The sequence below is a fragment of the Aythya fuligula genome, chromosome 3 (genome assembly GCF_009819795.1).
Source record: "Aythya fuligula isolate bAytFul2 chromosome 3, bAytFul2.pri, whole genome shotgun sequence".
Taxonomy (NCBI): domain Eukaryota; kingdom Metazoa; phylum Chordata; class Aves; order Anseriformes; family Anatidae; genus Aythya; species Aythya fuligula.
In genome coordinates, this window is record NC_045561.1 from 45,329,985 (window position 1) to 45,354,368 (window position 24,384).

General features: G+C 42.2%; 1 protein-coding gene across 2 annotated transcripts in view; it reads left to right on the forward strand.

Moving 5' to 3' along the window:
* RPS6KA2 (ribosomal protein S6 kinase A2) overlaps nt 1-19,307 on the forward strand; it is a 294,655-nt gene extending 275,348 nt beyond the window's left edge. For both annotated transcript variants that reach the window (XM_032183722.1, XM_032183723.1), the window contains 7 exons: nt 1,293-1,382; nt 2,543-2,701; nt 3,871-4,032; nt 8,723-8,799; nt 11,245-11,362; nt 12,539-12,676; nt 13,065-19,307. In XM_032183722.1, the coding sequence (XP_032039613.1) occupies nt 1,293-1,382; nt 2,543-2,701; nt 3,871-4,032; nt 8,723-8,799; nt 11,245-11,362; nt 12,539-12,676; nt 13,065-13,190 (870 nt within the window). In that variant the 3' untranslated portion in view covers nt 13,191-19,307. The remainder of the gene's footprint in view (nt 1-1,292; nt 1,383-2,542; nt 2,702-3,870; nt 4,033-8,722; nt 8,800-11,244; nt 11,363-12,538; nt 12,677-13,064) is intronic.
* The last annotated feature ends 5,077 nt before the right edge of the window (nt 19,308-24,384 follow it).

Sequence of the window (24,384 nt, forward strand, 5' to 3'; positions counted from 1 at the left end):
AGTAAGCCATGAAAATGCATGCAAAAGCAGCCAGGCATTTATCTCCATTAACAAAAGAAGTTTTTAAAAACACGTTTCCAGGCAAACACTGTTGCTTTAAATCTGAGCTCTGTGCTGAGTTCTTATGGAGAACTAATCACATTGAAGGTTGGAAGCCTTCAAATCCAAGCCAGTAATGGAATTATGAATTTCTGAAAAAGCCACCCATTATTCTTCTGTAAACCTGTTATTCAAATGTAGTGCTGCCATTTTCTAGCAATAAGAAATTAATGCCAAAATATTTTACTCCAAATGAGTTCCTAGTAGAATGAGTTGGGTTTTTTTGCCACTCCCTGTGCAGTTACATTTGAGATTCCAAAGTGCAAATATCTTTCTTGGATTATTTTGCAGCTATCTGGGGGGTTGTAGATATCACTTAACTCTGCAAAGCAAGAATCACTAATCAGTGCTCTCAACTGGGCAAACGATTGAGACTCTTAGACTGACATCCCAAATACAAGTGTTAGGAGCACTGATGCGAAGTCAGTGCCATTCTAACAGCAGGCTTCCCATGCAGTGATGCTATCTAAGCAGCAGGTGCAGCATTTTTCTGAGACCTGCTGCTAGACGAACAAAAAGTTTTCATGTCTCACTGTATTCTCTGATCTTATGAAAGGTGCTGAATGCAGAAATGTGATGTGTAGAGCAGATTTCTTTCTAGCTTAGGAATAGGTAGACTTTGGTTAGATGGCCAAGTGCAAACTCTGGCCGCTCTCTTGTTCATTACAACAGCATGGCTCTTGTTTATTACAACAGCACAGCCAGTTACCAATGGCTTCAACTCAGATCTTCCCTAGCATCTACACAATTTTGTTTCTGCCAAGCCCACCTGACAAGTAATTTCTATTAATTTATTGACAGACATACAAGCATATGCCAATATTACAAACATATACATTTTTATTTTTTTTTGTCAAAGATGTCATTCTAAAACTATTATTATTTTCGAATTCTTCAGGTTGTTTGATTTCTAAATGAGACTTCTTGTCACTGCCATTATTTATGGGCAAACAAAGCTATAGGCATCAAAAAGTGTGACTACACCTTCAGAATCCAAAATAATTATTGCTCCATCTGCCTGAGGCAGACAGTCAGCATGGCTCTCATTTTTGCAGGGTTTGAGCTGGCCTCTACAAGAATAATGATTAACAGAAGAATTTTAAATATTAATTCATTTAAGCTGTATAAATTGCTTGTTTTGTGCTTAGTGCTGCCAGCTGGTACCTTACCACACTGTGTTTCATTTATTTCAGATAATTGACAAGAGCAAGAGAGACCCCTCTGAAGAAATTGAGATTCTCTTGCGATATGGACAGCATCCAAACATCATTACTCTTAAAGATGTGAGTAATCTTTGACCACTACAGTACTAAATGATTTTCACCTAATGATCAGGCTCACTTATTATATGGAAAATTCTCCAGTTTAAGGTCAGAGCTAAAAAAAAGACTCATTGAAATTAAGGGGAAAACATAACTTTAACAAATTACAGGCTAATAGTTGGAAAGACTGGTCAGGTTATATTCTCCAAATCCTGTCTAAACAACTGAGGATAAAACCAAAGGGCCGCAGTGCTGGAGAACAACAAAATGTACCTAGTTTTGAAGCACTTCTCAGAAGTGGGATCTCAGCTAGGATTGTCCATACTGTGTTAGATTCAGAGTTTAAAGAACAAAATTGCTTGTGTCACTGGCCAGTTCAATATGGTTCAGACCTTAGAGAAATATATATATAAAATTTCTAGTCACATACCCTTGGGAAAGTATCACCTAATTCCTAAGTATTAGAGAATATCTTAAAATCTGTGCAAGAAAGGTTTTATATTCCTTTCCCAAAACATCTAGCATTGATGACTATAACACTGTCTATTATTGCAGTCCAGATAAAAGATTATGACATGAAAATGGCCATCTTCCAATCTAGACAAAAAATGTCTTTTCCCCCTTGCAATTGACGTTGATGGTAAATACATCTTGCAGCTCGTGTCAACAATATATTCACCAGAATTGCAAATACAAACTATATGATATCATTGGAAACACGTCTTGGCCAACAGTATAATGCAGTTCATTTAGCTGATCATGAGTCAAAGGGAAATATTGATATTTAAAATGGCAAATGTTACCCTGTAGAACGGGAAAGAGAGAACATTACTGAGAAGGAGGCTTGGGTGAGAGCCAGGAGACATTTCAGGCTGTGTGAAATGGTGCTGCTTTTAGCAGTTTGGTCTGCTCTGCCGACAAGATAGCAGATCAGGAAAGCTGCCTGTCTATGTGGACAAATCAGCAAGTTGCCACAGACACGAGAAAAAAAGTGATGATTAAGTCTTGTTATAAAGTTGCCTTTTCTGTTGTTAAGCATAATAAGCACATTTCCCACACATTAGCTGATATTTTCTTCCTACAACATCTTACATAAACAAGCCAGTACTGTGATTAAAAGGCCAACCTTCACCAAGTGTAAGTTGGGTCTAAAATATGTATTTGTTGTATTACTCTTCCAGGTCTATGATGATGGGAAATACGTGTACCTGGTGATGGAGCTGATGAGGGGAGGCGAGCTCCTGGACCGCATTCTTCGGCAGAAGTGTTTCTCAGAACGAGAGGCCAGCGCCGTGCTATGCACCATCACCAGGACTGTGGACTACCTGCACTCCCAGGGTGTAAGCATTGCTTTTTTGGTTCTCTGCAGCTGTTCTCTTAAATTCCAACTTTTAGAAAAAGTGAATAGTTGTGATTATACTTCTCTGAAATATAAATATGTTTTTACCCCCAAAAAAAGTGTTCAGACAAAATAATGTTTCATTCTTTTCCCATGTTTGGAATTGCGTTTAGGTTGTGAAATAGGGTCACAGGCTTTTTAGCCACTTCCTGGCTGAACTACAGTATGTCAAAGTGGTATTTTCGTCCCCAAACTACACTGATTTTCAAGTCTGTGTAACTTGCTGAGGTAGTTTGCTTCTTATCACAGTCATTATTGCCATATCTGATCTTTTAACTGAATTTCAGATAGGGTATCTGAGTCAGCAGATAAGTAGAAAATCAAATGCTCAGTTTTCAAAGCAAAGTAGCAGTTTGAGCAGCTGATGAGAAAGGTTTCTGACATGCTGTTAAAGAACTGACTTCTAAAATCTAAGCTTTCTATATACAGCAGCTTGAAAATCTCTCCTTTTCCACTTTTCAGGGACAAACAGTTTGGATAACTAGTCAAATATTTGCTTCTTTTTCCTTTCATGGTTAAAACAAGTGCATTTTGTGCTTGGACTTGTATGTTTTCATGATAGCTTTTCAGTGTAGATATAGAGGCTGTTTTCCCAACGTAGAAATGCAGTGCCTGTTGTAAAACACATAGCCACTTGAAGTTGGGTACCTACAGAAAGGATTTGTGTGAAAAGTAACCCCTCCCTTCAAGTGTGAGCTACTCATATGAACAGTCACAAGAAGACCCTTATTCATTTTCCTCCTCTGACAGGATTTCTTTTTCACCTTTCAGCTGAATATTTAGGGCTATCCAGGAGACTCTGACAGCAATGTGTTTGTACAACAGCCCCCGCTGCTCTCACTCAGGAAGAAAGTCCCCCCACTTTGAGCAGTTGTCTCCATCATAATGTATCAGCAGAGGTTTTAGGACTTGTTCTTCCTGATTTTAATAGATTTTAAACTTTTTCCCCCTTCCTTTACCTGAGTTTTTTTAAGCAGCTTTTCTCCAAAACTGAAATATTTTAGGCATGAGCTCTTGACCGACCTCAAATATCAGAGCAGAAAGGGCAGCCAACCCTGGGTGCTCCCCCACCTCCTCCCCTCACTTGTTATTCACTGCTTTCTCGTTAAGGTGGTGCACCGGGATTTGAAGCCAAGTAATATCCTCTACATGGATGAGTCAGGAAACCCAGACTCCATCAGGATCTGTGACTTCGGCTTTGCCAAGCAACTGAGAGCGGAGAATGGGCTGCTCATGACTCCCTGCTACACCGCCAACTTCGTCGCCCCTGAGGTAGGATAGTGTTTCAACGCCATGACTAAGGAGCATGGCACAGAAAGCTGTCCTCCATCCTGCTCACCTTTTTTCTCACTGCCTTTCAAAGAGGAGCAGGGCAGAATGCAGGCTACAGGCACTTTTGCAGCTTTTATTACCATACGTCTCCTGTTCATGTCAGCCTTCTCGGGCCAGTTGTTTCTTTCCTGACAGAAGCCGGTGTTTGTCTCGTACTGACGTACAGCATGCTTTGGGCTCATTACTGGGATAAATACCATTTTTCCTCTAGCTGCTTCTTCTCAGAGTGCTTGCCCTCCAGTGCATTGCATCAGAACAGAATAAGGCTTAGAAGGGAAATCTTGATATCAGGAATAAGACTTGAAAGAAATATCTATGGTTGAAATCCTTACAGAGCTGAAGTCAGTGGAAGCTTTGCCATTGATTTGATTGAGCTAGAGAAAGATCTCTCCTCTTGAGCTTTTCTAGCACCAATCCCCCTGTTAGAGGGGATGTACGAACTATAGTAAAGATAAGAAAATTGTAAAGGTTTTGAAACTCCTCTCTCCCAGGTCTATCTTTCCACTCATTTTGGAAACAATGGTTGAAATTCTTTGTGGTGTCAAATCTCTGGGCTTATCCTCCTATACCCATTTCTTTTACCTTACCCTGCAGAGCTGCTCATGGGATAACAGACTGTCTGATATGAGTAACAGACCAGAACTGGCTTTCCCTTTTTTGATGAATTGCAATACCTTGGGGTTCTCATCCCTGTCTGCCCCGACATCACCTGTGAGAGGGAGGAGAGGGCTGCTTTCCTATTTTTGCAGACGGGAAAATAGAGGTGGGCCGAAGAGCTTGCCTCAAGCCTGGGGAAAGGTGGTTTTGTATCACCAGTGAGCATTGCTCCTTTCACTCAGACCCACTGCAGTGGGGTTTGGTTCCCACAGCTGGTTGGGTTGTTTTGTCCTTTCACTCTGTTGGGTACTTGGTATTTCATTGCTTCTTCTTTCCAATGAAAGACAAAGAGGTTATTTTTCTGGGTTATTTTCTATTTCTTGCAGCAATGCTCATCAACATTTTTTGTATTTGCAATACACAGCTTCAAATGAGCATCTACTTTTCCTTGCTGCAGTCCCTGTAAGAAAAATGCAAAACTATTGCCTTTCAATACTTCATCTGTCCTCTGCTGTCAAACACCACTTTCTCTCAGTTGATATCGTTCATCAATCTTTTCTGCCCCATAACTGTCCTCCACCTCATCTGTGTGGTTGCAATTGGAAAGTGAAAAATGGGGTGATCTTTCTGTACATTTTCCTTTTGTGATGCCAAAAGATACAGGAATGAGAACCTTCCAGCATCAGAAAGAGAATTTGTTAAATTGAGACCATTGCCAGGGGCAGTATAAATTCAAAGCAGATTTTTTTCAGCAAAAATATTCCATTGCCAAGACAGATTGGTTTGCTATTTGATGTCTGTTTTTTCTTTGGTTGTTTGTTTGTTTTGTTTTGTTTTGTTTTGTTTTTCTTTTTTTCATTTTAGATACTGGAATGAGCTGTGTAAAATTTATCAAGATAAGTTCTGGGGCACCACAGCATTTTAATTTCCAAAATGAAAAATAATTGTGTTTCCAAGATTTAAAGAATTGAGGTTTTCTCTGGGATCTAATGTGATTAAAATAGGTGCAGCTATTTTTCATGATGGGCTATTTTGTACAGTGTCTGTAATCACAAACCTTGCCAGACATTGTTTTTTTCAGGTTCGCCTCTTCCGATTTGAACTGAAAGCAGAAATCATGGTCCCAGACGTTTGTGATGAGTAAGACAGGTTCGGCTAATGCAGGAAACGCTGGAGATTAGCTGAAACGTTACCAGAACTGGCAGAGAGCTTAATAAAGCCCTAAGTGCTTTTACGTTTTACCTGCGATATGATGCTGCCCTCCAGCCTGGACCTGACTCGTGTGTTCTCCGAGCCTCTCTGCAGCGTGCTTACAGCATTCAAACGAGAAGGCAGAAAGTCAGCCAGGCTGATGACACAAGGGGACAGTGGCAGAGGAATTATGACATGTTTGCATACTCGAGTCTCCCTTTGTTGTGGAAACATTTAATTTGAGACTATCGGGAAAGCTGAAAGCTCTGCGAGAGAAAGAAGCACTCTGCCACCTAGTGCGGGCTGTGTCCTTTGCAGAGAGAGAATAGCCAGGCTTGATCAGGAGGAAAATCAACAGTACTGTGTCACTGTAGTGCGGCAGGGCCATTTAGAAAAGGACTTTATTCTGCAGATTTCTTACAAAATCCGTGAAGATTTGTGTGTGTGTGTGGTTTTTGTTTGTTTGTTTGTTTGTTTTTTGTTTTGTTTTGTTTTGTTTTTGCATTTGAAATGATAAGATTTTTTATTATCTCTCATGTCCATACACATCTTTCCTTGTACCGCAGCTGAGAAAAGCCTGTATTCATAACTCTGTTAATCCAATAAATCAAAACATATAGAAATAATAAACGTCTGGATAAGCATCTGAGCTATTATCAGAACTGAATAAACCCAGCAGAATTTTGGTCCTTGGCACCACGATGCCCTGCTGTGTGTGGAGCTAAGAACCAGATCATGCATGCATTTCAGATCTCACCAAACACTCTGATGTTTGGGGTGATGAAGGGTGATGTAAAACCCTTCTATATGGTAAATCTTTCAGCACCCACTAGAGCGGGAACCCACTGCATCTTTTGCAAAGCTTTTTCACTGAGCTTAGATTTCTTGCTCTCAGATTTGTTTCAAGACACATGTCTGTTATTGTTTGAAGGTGTCTGCCCCCTAGGGCAAAACCTAATCTTTTTGGCCAACGTTTCCAACACTTGATCCTGCCAGCTTAACATTTTCACTTTAACCACAGATGCAAAAACCTGCTGGAGACATTTTACAATAGCAGTGTCGTTAACTAGTGACTCTTGCTATCCGCTGTTGTTATCTGTGGGGTGACATTGCTGATGATGAGAAATAATTGCCACCAAGGCTTTCCTAGGCAATGGCACAGAGTGAATGTCCATGTTAGCTAGCAGAGTTGTTTCAAACTGAATGACAGCATGCAGCGACACCTGCCCATTATTTTGGAGTTGTGTCACCACTTGCTTAATAGCCTACTCCTCTAAACTTCATAACTGCTCCATCTTTCTGTCATTTGCTTTTGACTCAATTTTCCTTGGTAATTTGAGGAAGGACAGTGATGGCAGTGAAAATGTAACTGCTTTAGAAGGAACAAGTATGCCCACACCAAAAGATAAATTTTGGGCATTCAGTATCACACATGGAGCAAAAAGCAACTGAGCTTAACAAATAGCAAAGATCTTTTTTTCATAAAACCTAACATAATAGAGGGCCAAGGAATGCAGGTACTAAAGAAAGAGAAACAATTATAACAGCCACAGAGTACACATAATGTGCAGGAGAGAGAGGCAGAAGTAGGATTTTTAGCAGCTTTGTTAACAGGAGAAAGTGCATTTTTTTCTCCATATTTTTTCAAGGTAGCAAATGTTCGCTTAGCAGCATACCTGGCAGATGGTTGCTTTACCACTCATCATTTGTAAAATCTGTCAAGGCAACATTTTCTGAATTTTTTTTCTTTTTTTCTAGCAACTCTTGGTCTCTTCTGTGATAAACTCCCAATAGTTGAAATAAATACTGGGTACTAAGCCCCAAGGACAGAAAAAGACTTGTTGAATTTATACCTTCCTTTTTCATGTGTGTTGCAAAGCAATAATTTATCTACCAATCCAGCAGAAGGGGAAAAAACTCTCCTTGTGTGTCAGAATTGAAGTTAAGTAAACAGAATGGTCGTTTGCTTTTATGAGCAAGTAGAAGATCCAGAGGTGGCTCCTGAGCCTTTCAGAGCCAGAGAAACAAAGTTCTTCCCCTAGCCTCAGCAGTGCTCTGTCAGTCAGTGACTTTGCTTTCACTTGGACCTGTACTGACTCAAACAGACATTTCTTCTGGCATGCATTAGCATAAATGAAATCCAGATCACACCCTTACTGGTCTGACTGTCCATCCTGTACCAATACTGAACCTAATCAGATCTCTGCTGAGTACTGTGGGGTTTGGTTTACCTGTATGGAAATGGGATCAAGTTTCAGCCTGTTACCTGTTAAGCCCAGTCTACATGTGGCCACTTTTCTTAAACTAAAAGTAAGATAAGAATAACCCTTTTGTTTTTCTTTGCAGTTGTCACGCATCTGTACTATTCTGACACTAAACCTGAGTTAGTGAGCATCCGTTTGCTCTGCCAGATCCAAAGCTCAGAAGTGCCCACCACTGTCACTCAGCCCCATGCTTGTTGTATCCACAGTGGACTTGGTGACCTCCACATTAGGAGGACACATTTCAAAGTATTAACTAGCTTTCTTTAAGAAATGTTTTAAATTAACTGAAGTAAGCAGAGAGGGTTGTTCTGCTCTGCTGTGTGGTAGGTGGTCAGAGGTGTTGAAGGCCAACAAACTGCCTTCAGCTCCACCATGGTGGAGGTGGCAGCTGTGCTGGGCTTGCACACAAACATACAGAACATCTTACTCCTGAGGCAGTCACCTATTCAAGCCAGACGTTAGGGCAAGCCCTGAAAATGTTACCAGAAGCAATCCCTGATCAGTACTTTTCGAAACCAAAAGCAAAAATTCAAGAATGTGGATTATCCAGTTTTCACCCTTGTCTTTACTTCACATAGGTCCTTAAACGCCAAGGTTACGATGCAGCCTGTGACATCTGGAGCCTGGGGATCCTGTTGTACACCATGTTGGCAGGGTAAGTGGAGAGGTTTTCCTCCAGAGGGCGTACTTTAGCAGTGATCAAACCAGAGAGGAGTCATACACAGGCTGCAAACTGGCTGTCCTCCTCAGGGAGATGTGCTCAATTGTATGAGGCAGAAAAAAAATAGATGTCAAGACCCAGAATTAGAATAAGTTTTTCCAAAACATATAATTATCTTTGACACTTTACAAGTAGCTTAGGTTTTAACAGCCTGTGCCAGTAAATGTTCACTGAGACATCTAAAAGGTTACGCTCCACTTAAGTTACATGAAAGTTTTACATCAGAAGAGTAATTTAGGAGTGGCATGCAGAGAGCAGGTCATGGTCACCTCACCCGTAAGAAATTTATTCACTCCTATTAATACATGTATTCTCTTCAGCTTCATTCTTCTGCGGTTGTTGTTAATGAGGTATTTCAGCTCCTTCAAAGGCTAAAACAAAGAAAACAAACTAAAAAAAAAAAAAAAAAAAAGCAGTTTTCAGAAAGTAAATGAATAGATCAGTAAGAACAGCAACAGGCAGCATGATTTTGATTAAAGAACTACCAATCTCTAAAGTTAAATATTGGCACAAGAAGGCTGGAAGATTGAAATAAGCAGAGAGGGATAAGAATAAGATGTGCTGGGTGAATGGGAAACACAGTGTACAAAGCCAATCTGGAGATATCAGGCCCCTGCACTTCATTTCTTTTGCTGGCTGCAGGGTGTGGTATGTGTGTATTTATCCCAGCTAAGTGCCGCTTGAAACTTTTCAGTGACCTCTGACAGCTCTTTAGTCTACTTCATGATCATTCAGCTGGCAAGACGGCAAGAAGCTTGGATTCATTCCTAAATTCATACAGGAAACAAACAGATCCTGCTGTTACGTTATTCATGTCACTTGCTTTGTGGCTTTCAGAAAAGGTGCCAGGAGTTTCTGTCCCACATATTTTGTTCCTGATTACAGTTGTGTTCAGCGTTAGCTGAAATACACTGGGACTTTCTGGAGCAGTCTCCCAGTCTGCTGTGATCCTCTCAAAAATGCCATTTCTACTTGGCTAATGTCATGGATTTGCATTGATACACAACCAGAATCAGTAAATAAAATCAACCCATTACCAAGAGTCACATTACTTAGCTGATTATATTCAAAATGTTTCTTTTTGAAATGTGACTAAAAAAAATCCAAATATATTTTAATCTGAAATACATATTACATAATCAGCAGATTCTAAATTTGCCACCAGGTGCCACTAAATTGTATCTCACCTTTTTCTACACTTAAAGGAGAAAATAAGAGTAATGTGATCAGAAGTGCTGACTTTTTAGGTGCCACCACTGCATTAGGGATGCTCTTGTTCTTCCTTACCAGAGGAGAGAAGCAGGAGCTGACTGTTGTTTGCACTCAGGATGTTATCCTCCTCCCATCATCACTATGAGCTCAGACACTGAAGGCTAGAGTACGAGTCTGGATCCTATTAATATTTGGTATTGCAGCAGTGGGAATGACAGGCTTTGGAGTATTGGCCAGTCCTGAACATTCACTGCATCCTTTTCAGTAGTTACAGCATGGAATAACAGCATGGATCTCTCTGGGCTGAACTTCTGTGAAATCTGAAATGATCTGGAAAGCTAGAAAATACAGTGTGAGGAATTGAATGTGCTGGGGGGATAGGAAGCTGTGGCCAAACCAAGACGTCTGTTTAACAACCTAAAAACCAAACTGGCAGGTTTCCAGAAAAGAAAAGGCAGATGGAAGGGAAGATATAAAAATCCCAGATACCCTCCTCTTATAAATCTACACAGCTGTTCAAGATTGCAGAATAAAATTTGGCTTGGCAAATTTTAGTCAGTTGCAAAATTTTACCACTTGTCACTTTATGAAAAAAAAAAAAAAGGCCCTGTACATGTGGCACTGATTTTGTAAAGCTGAGTACATGTTACTACTAATTTCTGTCTGGCTAGATCAGGAAGATTTTAAATAACCCATTGCATATTATTTGTTTTGTCCAGCAGACTTGCACATTGTGATTTTGTGATTAACAAAGAACTGCAAAACAGACTACAAAGGGTTCTTTTTTCCTTTCTTTTTTTCTGTTTCAGATATGAAGTTTTCTCCTTTATTATTTTTACTCTTTGTTCACATTATCAAGGTTCTTCTATCAGCAATAAAACTGAGTAAAAAATGAACAAAGAAAAAGTGAAAACCTGTGAATTTAAATATATATATATATTACATTGCTTAAAAATAAGAATGAAATGGAAATATATCTTAAAAAAATCTTTTTTTTTATTTAATATGAGGAACCATTGTACTATGTAGCTTGAGTGAAAATGAAGTAGCTATGGTGGTCCATTCTGGAAGCAAATTCCCGTTGTAATCAATGGTATTTAATATTAGATTCTAGAAATTATATACCTGCAAATTACTTTTTTTTTTTTTTTTTTTTTTTTTTAATAGGTTCACTCCTTTTGCAAATGGACCAGATGATACCCCAGAGGAGATTCTGGCCAGGATTGGCAGTGGCAAATATGCACTTACAGGAGGAAACTGGGATTCAGTATCTGACACTGCAAAGGTCAGTGGACACTTTCTCAGATTTTTTTCTTGTTCTCTTGAACGGGATGGCAGTCTGCAATTGTAACAAACTTAGAGACAGTCAGAAGGGTTATTTCTCAGTGTCTTATGAAATAAGAGCTCACTTGTTCATACTACTCTAAATTAAAAAGTGCTACAAATTTTGGTAGTTTATTTCATTAAACTAAGGCATAATATAGCACCATCAATTACGCACTGTCAAAATTAATATTGCACAGAACTGTTTTGTCATGCAGCTGAACTTTTAAAAGAAGTGTAGGGTAGTCAGTGACACAAATACGTGGTCTATATGTGAATCACCTTTTTCTTCCTCAAACTTAAGCATGAGCAGGCAGTAAATAAGGTAGCATTTTTAACTTTCGTACTGTCTGCAGTTGAGGCTGCCCATCTATTACAAAACCTGAAAAACCCAGGAGCTGGAATTCAACTGGTGCTGAGACTATTGGACATGAAACCATGCACTAGTCTGACAGTGAGACAGTCTAGTGAGACAGGCGGATGGGCAGGAGAGCTGGCAAGCTTGCAGTTGTCTGGCATCGATTAGAAACTTTGACACAATTTTTATATTCCCTCAGGAGATATCAGTTTTAGCAACTGGCAGTATCCAATGGAAAAACATTGATATATTCCACCACAAAACCACAAGAAATCCTAGCAACTTATTCATCTTGCTAACAGCACCTATGAGGCTCATTGTCAGACAATGAATTTTTCATCAGATATCCGGTTTGGAAATTAAGATATTCAGATGTGGTGGAACTGGTATCACTGAATTTTAGCTGCCTTGAATGTTTGGTTTCTGTTCTATGCTTCCCTTGTAAGCAGGCTCCAGAGTCAGTGAGGAGATGCCTCCAGATGGCATCCTCTCTAGGTAGCATTTATCACTCCTACAAGGTCACTAATAATTGTTAACAGTCTTTCAGAAAGCTGCATACCTGCCACCTTATCTTTTGTTTGGATTATCAGTTGAGAATTGAACATTAGCCCTGAAAATTTTGAAGATCAGACTTTACACTTAAAAACTATAAAGCATATCTGAAATGCATCCCCCTCTCCATTCGGCATGCTGATGACTGCCATTGGGAAGATCTTGGTAAATCCTGCACTACCAGTAATTACTTTTTCATTTTTACTGTATTCTTCCTTTTAAACCCAGGACATTGTGTCTAAGATGCTTCACGTAGACCCTCATCAGCGCCTCACAGCAGTTCAGGTGTTAAGACATCCGTGGATAGTGAACAGGGAGTACCTGTCTCAGAATCAACTCAGCAGACAGGACGTTCACCTGGTGAAGGTATGCCCTACACCCTTTCTTCTTTATTTCTTCCAGAAAGAGTTGGGATTCGTGTAAATATTCTGGAAAGTGACAGAGGAATTGGGAAAATAGTTTGCCACAGAGGCCAAATGTAATATGGCAGTAGACTAACAGTAAAGCTTTTTGACCCATTGTCTGCTTGATATTTTTAACTTCCAGCTGCATTATAATGAACTGGTGAGAGTCTGCACATCGTTCTACCCACTGCTTTGAATCAGAGACACCCCAGCTGTCTCCCAGCCAGCAGACGCTGTGATCATTTTGTGGAAATTGTCCCTACACAAGGGGATTGGATAGGGAAATGGAGGGGAGAAGCGTGAAAGAACTGAATTTGAGCCCATTTTTTTTCTCTTTTTCTATTTCACAGGGTGCAATGGCAGCCACTTACTTCGCTTTAAACCGAACACCTCAGGCACCAAGGCTGGAGCCTGTATTGTCCTCCAATCTGGCTCAGCGGAGGGGCATGAAAAGACTTACCTCAACCAGGTTGTAGCAGTACCCCAAGAGGCCTCTTTGGAAACCCACAGTTTATTATTCGACAGATTCATCTTTACTTGGTTAGAACTTCTTTGGACACCTTGCATACGAAATCACCAGAACTAGCAGAAGCCCAGCGTAAGGCAAAGTTTGCCTTTGCTCCATCATTTCTTTTACATTCCATCCAGGATCCTGAGTTCAACAACTTCACGAAGATGTGCCAACTTTGCTGGTAGCTCTGTTTCCTTACTGAGATAAAGCCAAATAATGTAGACGTGCTCCATCCTTCCCTCCCTAGGAAATACTATTTTTGAGTCTTGAAGATGTTCCGTGGGAACATAGTTTTCATTTTGTTTCTCAAGAAAAGCACTTTTTGTAATGAAGACGCAGTCAAGTTTGAATGTTCTCAGAGGTTCCAGCAGGCGTCATGATGAAGTGGCTCGGCTGGTGACCCCTAAACACCTACTGATCTCCACTCGCTCCAGGAAGAGTGAAGGCTGCAGAAACACATGGGTGATATCTTACTTGAAATAAGTGTTATACGACATGAAGGAGAGCGAGCTGCCAGTGGTGGAAATACCATCCAATTTCAAGAAATCTTTTGCACTTGCCCCTGATCTCTCTGGAAGAAAGTCAACACTGGTTGAGGAGGAGTGCGTGCCGTGAGCTTGACTTACTTGGAGGCCTGACCCACCAAGAGCAGAAAGTCTCTGAGAAACTTGGTCCTCTGAGGAGATTATGGGGTCTCATGAGACTGTGGGAGAGCATTCATGTAAAACACTGGGAGTAGGAGCCTGTGGGTCAGGGGACACAAAGGTATCTGGTCTTGGCTAGCAAGGAGGAGACCAGCAGGCAAAGCCACCCACGGCAGCATGGTGGTGAGCGCTGCCCGAGGGAGCTGGCGTGCAGGTGCTTTGGAGGCAGACTGAGGTTCCCTCTGAGGGAAGGGGATGGTCCCCCACCTGGGGGTGGTCCAGAAGAGGCTCTGTGGATGCCTGGGCTGCAGAGGGGCCAGGCAGGGTGGTGCAGCTGCCCTCCCATAGTGATGATCCTGCTCCAGGCCTCCTCCGATGCCCTGCTTCCTGCCCTTCCTGCAGTGTCTGCTTCTGAGGGGCCCAGCTAGCTCTGTCACAAGCTTTAATAACAGTACATTCTGAGGAGAAAGAGGAGGATGCTGTGCTTTTATATTTATATAAATATATACACGTGTATTTATATATAAATATAAAAAAAAATCTGTACCTAATACCTGGATTTTTCAGGTTCATGGAAAGAAAACATGGTTGAAAGGATCTCAGCAAAATGGACCTTTTTTTTTTTCTCATTCCCTGAGCTATTTTTTTATTGTTTTTCTTATCCATTGTGGCATATGGTGGTCAAGAGCTGACCGGGATTCTTCTTTGTACTGCATTTGTTAACTTTTGTTTTCCAAGTGAATTTGTCACCTCAGATGCTTTGTGGGAGAAGTTAATGTGCTATGTTGGCTTTTTTTTTCTGTTGTGAAGGGGAAAAAAAAATGTGAACATGGAGCTTCGTATGCTAGAGATAGCAGTTTTCCTTGCTGAGTAGTTTGTACATTGTGGTGCCAAACTGGAATTTCCAGACCATGGCATTGGTGTCCAAGGGAACAAGGAGTTGCATTTGCTATAGCAATATGCTCCCTAAAACGATCTGTGTTCCAGTGTTGACTGAATTTTGTTTGTTTGCATTAGTCTATTTTTAAATTTAAAATTATTCTTAATAATTTAAACCAATATTTAATGTTCAGGTTTATGTGCTGTGCACACAGGAATGCTGCAAAGCAGCTCTCCTTGAAGCCCTTCTCTTTTCTAGAATAAACAATGCTGTAAAACTTCACAGAGAGGATGAATTGGCTTGAATTGGAGTGTGTGAACACGCGCAGGTGTGTCTATGTTTATCTACACAGCAGCAGAGAATAATATACCTTAACTGGCTAAGCTACTCTGGCTAAGCTGTGCTCAGTATCAGCTTTTTGCTGCCTTTACACTTTTTCTCTCTTTGGAAGCTAATTAAGTCCCATGTACTTCTGTTGTCAGCACACTGAGAGGTGAGTCTGCAGGTAGGGGATGTCCTGGCTCGTGCAAAAATGCTCTGGCCAGGTCCCTGGGAGTGACTTCTGTCCCAGAGGAAGGCAAGATGAGCACAAGGATGCTAAGGGCAATCTGGAGGGAGGGCTGGATGTTCTGGTGTCCCAGTTGATTTGTGCTATTTCAACAAAATGTCTTTTTAATGTGTAATTGTATGTGGGCAGAAAGAGTGCTGTAAATATTAGGTACAGTTTTTGTCTCCCCTGGAGATTTCCTGGTCATCTTTCATTGGTTCAGTTTGCTTTCTCTTCACAGCCATTGGAAACAGTTTGATCACCTCTTGATATACATTCAGTCTTAGGTTTTTGAGCATTTTTATTTTTATTTTTATTTTTATTTTTAATCTGAATATTGTTGTAAGCCAAGCTTACTGGATGCGGGTCTTCCAGAAACTTGATGGTTTGAATCTGTTCCTGGTCTAGCTCTTCAAACTCACCATCTATATCCCTATTAATCATACAAGGTTTGGGATGTGTACTGATTGGTATATTTGATGATCATTGATTATTTTCCTTTAAAGGCCCATAAATTACATATAATGGTTTTTGATTACCAAGATTTTGTTGCCAGTGCATCCAGATGTATGCATGTGTCTGTGTCCATGCAAATACACAAAAACATGCCATCTCAGCTTGTCCAAATTAGAAGGATATCAGTGTAGTCAGTGCTTGAAGTGATACTCAGAGGAGTTGGGTCTGTGGTTTTCTTGAAAATCTGACACTGGTAACAGTAGTAGTTGCTCTGGGTGTGGACAGGCACGTGGCTTAGAAAGCAGCTCTGCACATGGATGAAGTTGTCATGTGGGACCTCCCCTCCACCCCAGCTATGTATCCTTGTGCATATCACAGCAGATCACCCACCGCACAGGCTTGCTACTGGAGATACCCTTGTGATGGTTTTTCTGATCTGTTTCAGTCAAAACGAACCCAATTAATCCATTTTCATAGTTGATCTGGCTGATGCAACTCACTTGGACTGAAATACAAGAGCCTCTGTCAGCAAATTGAAGGCACAGCCACTCCTGCTGGTTTGCATTCATTATTTCAGACTGATAGCAGCTGCCACTTCCCCCAGCCCAGCTGCATCCAGGGGAAGATGCATGACCATGGCCTAACTGCTGCTCTGCCTGCTTTATACCAGCATCTCCTTTCCAGGCGCCTTGCTACACGACAGCTCAGCAATAAGCATTTATTCTTTCTAGGAGAAAACTTAAGTGAAAAAGGCTTAGCCTCTCTCTCTCTCTCTCTCTCTCTATATATATATATATATATATATATGTATTTAATCTTAAGGAACTTTACTAAATGCTGTGCTTAATTCCTGAAAGTATAAAAATCTCTTTGAATTATTTTTTTTTCTCTTTGATAATACCATCTTGCAAGTTATTAGTCCACAAAGCGACCTAGTGCCTTAGGCTATTATTAATAGTACAGTTCAATTTTCAAACCATCAAAGTGCATAAAGCAGTGACAGTCCAAGGCATCCTCACTGTGTCTGTCACAGTCAGCTGAATAGCTGACTGTTTAGATAGACAGAATTTATAAAGCCTGACGTTTTCATCAGAACACAAATAACCCCACAGACACTTTGTAATCAATCCCTGCATCTGAAAGAAAAAGAAAAAAGGAGGGGAAAAAAAAAAAAAGTGACAAAAAATTCTCATTTGCTTCTGAAGAAAACCAGCATGAACAGCTCCCCACCCCCTCTCCCCGGGCATGGGGCTGACCCAGGCACAAGGTGCTGGGAGGATCAGAGTGTGTCGCGCTTCTCTAAAGCACAGATCGTGTGTCCCTGAGCTTCACCTAGCCTTGTGTGCAGCACCAGAGCTGTTTTCAGCCAGACTTATGGCTGAACAAGTTTTGGACTGAGTTTGAAATGGATAATAATTCTGTTGGCCTAAAGGGTAGATCAGACTCTATTAGGAATTAACACGTGAATCTTTAAGGCACACAGAAAAGACACAAATCTGTTTGCCTGGGTAGTGCTGTGCCACAGCACAAGAACTGAAAACTCGTACCAGGCACTGGTACAGCTCAGTAAAGGCAGTTGCTGAGTGTCTGACATGACTTATGGCCAGGCTCGGATCATCCCCTAAACCACTCCTGTGTGCACTTTTGCATGCCACAAGGTTTTCTTACGCCACTTGTCCCTTGAGCTGCAGCCAGTGTGTGCCAGTGCTGAGGCTAAAAAAAGCCAGTTACTCTGTCTTGACCTTAGATGCTTTCTGTGCTTTCCCACCTCTCTTATCCAGGTCACAGTGGGGCAAAGCAAATGTGTCTGAACAAGTGGCTGGGGACAGCAGCAAGGCAGCAGCATCTTCTCTGACGGCAGCGCTGTCAGCACACTGCTGGGTCGCAGCTCGAATGCCATCCGCCTCCCTCTGCCTTATGCTGAGCTAGGCTCAGGTGTCACCATTTTTTGTAGGGAAATGGGTTACCTAAGCCAGGCTGTGCACACAGAGGTAGAAGGCCAACTGAGGCCTCGAAGTTCACCACAAGTTCACATAAACTGCCTGTAATCGGGAGGTGTGGACTTACAGATGGCATGCCATGGGGAGACAGTGCTGACTGTGTATTTTGGCCACAGGTGAGCTTATAAAGAAGATAGTAAAAATCCTGGCATCTGTCTATAAATAATCCATTTTTACAGAGGAAATCACCAATTTTCTGGAGTGTGATGGCACTCTAGATCCCTCACAAGAGGAAGGCAGATAAACATGGAAGGTAAAACGGATTACTGAAGCAGAAAAGGAGGTATCTTAGCTTCCACAACAAAACAATTTTTTTTTTTTTTTGAAGCTGTATGTTAAGATGTTTGTAGCAAAATTGCCAAAGCAGACAATTCAAAGCAAAATTCCCTCTCTGAACATCTGCAGACTTCTCCTTTAAACAGGAGCCAAGTGAGATCCAGGGTCACGCATCTGAATCCTGACAGACAGACACACAGCGCAACTGGGCCAAAGATCCTTTAGATTCACATAAAAAGGTTTAAAATAATGCCAATCAAGTGTTTTAATATAGTTCATAATAAAGGAAAATGTGCATACCTATTTTCTTTTCTCCATTTTGAAGTACACATCAAAATACTACAGAAGTGTGTACCCTTACATGCCAGCCGACCTTGCTCCTACAGCTCTGTGCTGCCCCAAGGTGTTGGGGTTTGGCTGCCCCCTCCATGGCTGCCCATAACAGGCACAAGTAAAAATCACACATCCCTCAGGGTCTGAGAGCAAAACTTTGAGTATTTTTACTCAGAAAATGAAGGTAAAAGTAAGGCTCTCGCTATGTACATAACAAAAATCCTCAGTGTTTTGGTGAAGGGTGGGTGGAAGCCTGTGGAGAACAAGAATGGTATGGAGAAAATAAAGTCATGTTTGTTCTTACAGCCAAATTTTAGTCAAAACCAGTTTGTGAGTTTTGTGAGCCTCGGCCTAGCATCTCCACGTGCAAGTGGGTGACCACACACGCGAGTCAGACAGCTAACCAGGCATCTGATCATGCATGTAAGTGCTGGCTTGCACATGTAGAGGTTTTGCAGCCTAAAGTACAGAGTTTTGTCGTGTTGTATCCACCTGTGTTGTGTTAACCATGATGTTCAGTGTTGAAGTGTACAACCACCCATTCTTGGCTAAGTATAAGCAGTTGCAGATTTAGTTTGTGCTCCACTGTCTCATAAATGGATGTGACAGTCATAATTTTCAGACATCATAGACTGAAAGGCAAAGGGGGAAAATTCCCCTTTTGGATAAAGGGGAATTTTGAAGGGGGAGTCTGGACATAAGCATTTGGAAGCAGAGAAAATGAAAACCAATTGCAAAAAGATTGTTTCTGATTTGTTCCTTGTAGCTAAATCTTGCCTCCCTTATTCTTGTTGTATGCGTACCTTATTCTGTACGTGGCTCTGATGCGAGCCAGGGTCAGCTCAGAGCAGGGTCCTCCTGGTGTCACAGCGGTGGAGCCTGGCCATTAGGTGATGATGTGTGCAAGGGGTTTACTTGGGCAGTATTAAATGAATCTGTCAAATTACGAACCATGATCTAGCACTTTGTTTACAGGCTCCATATTCATGTTTACAATGATTTCTGAGGCTCACACTTTTTACGTTTTCTGTATGAAAAGGGCAGCCAGTGTACAGATATTTATTACGTTTACCAGCGTTTCCGAATAGATTTTTTTTATAGTACATGGTTTTATGAAGTGTAATATTTTTATAGCAGAACGATGACCTTTGGACTTTCTATATTGTTACATACAACTGTTTGCAAATAAGCTCTTTGCTCCCCTCTCTCTGTGCACTGTGTCGCGTGTTGCTGCTGCTACTGTTGCTGGCCTCAGCTGCTGCTGCCCCGCGGTGCTGTGGGCTGACGGTGTTGTGAAACTGTGCGAGCTGAGCTGACTGCCAGGAGCTGTGACTGTGCCAAAGGGCTGGCTGCCTGCTGGGATCCCGGCAGGAGGATGGGGAGCTGGGCTGTACCAGGCTGTGGGTGGCCCCGAGGGGAAGCCTCAGTGCTCACCTTTGTCTGTATTCTGCTGTTCTGGCTTGGCATGCCCGTCCTTTCCTTTCTTTATAAAGAAATAAAAAATAATAATTAAAAAAAAAAAAAAAAAAAAAGAAGAAGAAAGAAAGAAACAAGTCCTGCTTGTTTTTGCATGACTCCTTTCCAGCTCACAAGCACTGGCTGTGTTTGAATGCTATGTATTGGTCACAGTAAAGGCATACCATTACCTTTCCAAGTTACACCTGGAGCTGGTACCTCCATGCAGGTACACTCAGACCTCTGATTTGGGAAGCAACAAGTAAGCCTTTAACCCCTCATCAGCTAGACTGTTCACCCACCAGGCAAATTTGGGATTTCACTGCCAGACCAACGAGAGCATTCACACAAGCTGCCTGACGTGAATTTCCCTTACCCCTCAGAGCCCTTCTATGGCACGGTTCTTCTGAGAACTGCTGGCAAGCTGCCTGCATAGCCTCTTCTGATTGCTGACCTTATCAGTGACCACAAAAGCACAATCAGCCTCTCCTACCTGGAGGGCTTGGTTCTGGTCCCCCACTACCACATTCAGGTCCAAGTAAGCGTAACCAAGCAAACTTGGACTTCAGATACATGGCATAGGCTTTCTGCTCTGCCCAGAGGTAGCCTTGTGCCTCTGTTCTTCTGCAAGCTGCTCCTGTCCTCCTCCCACTTCTGCCCTTTCTTTCCTTTCTGTGTCCCTAGCAGAAGCAACCCTTCCTGCTCCTTCATTCATTGTGGTCCTCCATTGCTAGGACACCTGTATGTCCCTTGCTGCTCTCTTCCTCTGTGCCCCAGTGCCTGCCACAAATTATTCATCCTTTCTCTTACCAAGCTTTTCTCCCAGAGGTCCATCTTGTCACCGTCATAGCCTTTCCAGGGAGGTGGGGCAATGACTGATGCACATTTGTCTTTATAGGCCCAAAAGTTAACAAAAGAAGAACCCCAATCATGTACAAGAACACCCAAACGAGAAGACCAAGGGGAAAAAAAAAAAAAAAAAAAAAAAAAAAAAAAAAAAAAAAAAAAAAAAAAAAAGCAAGCAACTCTCCCCCACCTCCTCTAATTCCTCCTTTAATATGACCATGGTCAGGGTAACCCCAGCTCAGACACTGTTTGACACACGTGGCTCTGCAGCAGATATGGTGAAGAAGCCCTGTGGTGTGCAAGGCCCTGGGCAGGCAGACGTAAGTCTTTCCCCCTCACCCCAGAAAACACACAGATTACACATCTGGAGGCTTTCCCTGTTCTGTGGTGTAGCACATGCTGGCACTGACGCTACTCCCAAAAGAGGAGGGCTGGCCAGAATATGCTCCCCTATCTGATAAAGGACACAGACCTTTCAGGAAATCTGCTTTAGCAAACGTCTCAGATCACTGCAGCTATTGGTAAGTGACCATAACTTTTCTTCTGGATAGAGATGAATGCATTTTGTAACAGAAAAAAAAAAAAAAAAAAGCAAGTAACTCCTCTTGGAATCCTGCCTTTTAGTCACCATTCATCCATTTCCTCTTATATATCTTCTCTTTTAAGGGCGTCTCATTTAAGGGCAGCACAACTGCTGGCTGAGGGCCTCAGGCACTGCAGCATAGCAAATAGCAGGTATTAACAGTTCATGTCTGAAGATCGTGAGAAGCACAGGTTTTGTGCTAAAAGCTATGGAGCAGAACTGAAGACAAGGATTTTAGCCTATGCCCATCTATTGGGATTAACCACGGATCATGTTGTTGTGCACTGTCTGATGAAGATGCCATGCGCCCATTTTCTGGATGCAATGTGGAAGAAGGGGATCTCTGGACTGGAGAGCTACTCGTGGTGCTCTCCCTGTTTTCTAAACAAGCAAAGCTGGCCTGAGCTCGCTCTTAGTTGAGGAAATTAGTCTATAAAAGGCTGGTGAGTCAGTCTGTGGCGAGGCTGCTGGTTGGGCAGGCTTGGCCTGCTGCTGCCTAATTGATTCTTCCTGTCCTTCAGGTTCTGCCCTCACCAGTAAAAATAGCCCTGGCCATAAAACCTCGTGTCTGCCCCACGGCAGCTAGCAGGCTTGAGCTCTAACGCTAGTCACCTTGCTGCTGAAAGAAGAACATTATTGCGTTAATGCATGTGAGACTTTCCCTAAAGGCCTGAATGTATGTCACCTGTTGGCATGAAACAGTTTCACTTCTAGGATCAGTAGCTGTTACAATAGGGCCATAAACACAGCAAACTGAAGCAACCCATGTCTCACTTCTTCAGAGAAGCAATAAGACTGACCTGTTAGCTGTTACACGCTTTTGGCATTGCCGATCTTTTGTCATGTGGAGCTCAGGTCTCATTTCAGCCACCAGCCTGCTGCCATCTGCACCAGGGCTGTGGTCACTGCTGTGGGGTTTGGATACTAATAAGGAGGGCAAAAACTCTGTCAGGGAATTAACAATGCTTCACACCACCTATACCATATGGATAAAACCTGTAACAAGAGCTGGTCAATGGTGTTTCCCCCCAAAAGCAAAAGACTTACCAGCCTAAAAGCAAAATAAGTAGTAATAGTACTTGTAGTGCACTAATTCCTGTGAACCACAAGAGGGCCTTAAATAAATATATGCCAGGCATGAATGAAACCTTCCAGTACAAAGAGATGATGACAGATCTTGAAGAAGCTCTCCAATTAGAATTACTCTGTTTTAAAGAGTGAAAAGCAGACCACAAAACCTTCAGTTCTTAAATTCCCACTTCCTGGAGCCAAGTGATGGCTCGTGAACTGACAGGCTACATGCAGATTCTGCGCATCCATGAGATGTGAGATAAAGCTCACACCTAGTGAGAGCTGTTCCACCTTTGTGTCAAACACTGCTGGAGCAGCGTCCCTGAAGCGTGACATAGCAGAGATGTGTTTTGACCCTGCCAGGGTGCCCTGCCATGGGGTGACAGTCCCCATTTTTAGCCCAAAGAGCCTGCAGAGCTGGAAGCTTCAGCTTCCCAGGAGGCGGGATGTGCAGGTTTAACCAACACCAGCCTGAGGAAGGAGCTGACGGGGTTCCCTTTGCTGATCTGCAGCACCCTTGGCAAGCGCTGGAATCACAGGGTTGCCACATGATGCAGTCAGTGTTCACGCCGCCTCCTCCTGAGCTTTCACAGAAAAGTATGAACTGCTCCGACCTCTGGACAACCTTCAAGGACACCCTGAGCAGAAAGCAGCAGCAAAGTCACAGGGTGCTGTCACAATAAGGGCATTCCTCTGCTCCAAATTTCCTGTTGGTTGGGTTTTGTGGGGCTTCCTGCTCTGAGTGAAAGGTTTTGCTTCTGGCATGGCTCATTCTTCCCTGCTCACCCACGTGGCAAAGCTGGGCATGCAAGACAGCCTGCGCTCCTCTCCACGCACCAAGTACCAGTAGCTAGGTATTGCACAGCTTTTGGATGTCAGCTCTTGCATTTACTTTGTAAGGCTCTCAGTGTAATAAATAAATACATATATATTTAAGTCGTTGAGAGAACTGAAACTGTAGCACTGCCACTTAGTATTTATGTTTATTGGAAAGATCAATATCCATATACAAGTGGTCCTCTGACTTGAGTGGGACACAATGTTTCAAAGTTTTCTGATAAGAGGACTCACACCACAGACTTAGGTTATCTACAGCCACCCATCTCACTTCTGCACATGCACATTTTGGATTGTGTGTCTTTATTTTCTTAAAAGTATGCCCACCTATATCACTACCTTTTTTTCTGCTGGATGTTGTATAAACCCTAGTGACTCCCTATATAAACCCAAATGACTCCCTGTTGAGTCCCAAATGACCTTGTAGAAGTCCACCAGGACGTATTGTTTATTTCACTTTGATCCCAGCAGCTTTGGAAAGGACTTTGGTATGTTTACCTTCAAGTTACTCATCTTGTATGCCTACAGTTTGTTTATTCACTGTAGTCTACTGAAATCCCCCCTTTTAGCCTGTTAAAGAAATAGGCCAAAGGTGATGTCAGGGTCCCTATCTGGGTGAGCATCACCAATTCAATCAGAGACAACCTTTGGCTTCCTCTCGTAAGTCAGCAGCATCCCAGATACTGCCTTGCTCTCACCTTTCACCAGTAAATCACAGAAATCTCAGCCCACCAAGCCAAAAAATGACTCCCACTGAAGCAGATTTAACACTGCTGAGGATACGGTAGTAAGCCCAAAGAGTGCCCAGGTGTAATCTCACCTTTCCGGCTCAAAAGTGCTAATCTGCTTGTTTTACTAAATCAAGCCTATCACTATTTGTGTTCAAGGTTTTCCAGCAGCACAATTCTGGGGAGTTGTGCTTTAGTTATTCTGACAGTGGCAAGAAGCCCAGAACTGTACTTTTCCACCAGGACTCATCCCCACTCCTGGCCGCCCCTGGCCTCAACTGGGGGAAGCCAAGGTCCAGTGAAGCAGCGTAGTTAAATGCTGGACATGAATTTATTAGTAGCAAAGCAGACTGGGAGCCTGTATTTTTAAAAATCATCATCTAGCTTTATATTTGTTCAGCTCCACAGTGACCCATGATTTCTGAGGAGAGGATTATACAACTAAAACGACTGTCACTAATTAACAGTGCAGATGAACTTTGATCCCCTCAGTCTCTACCATC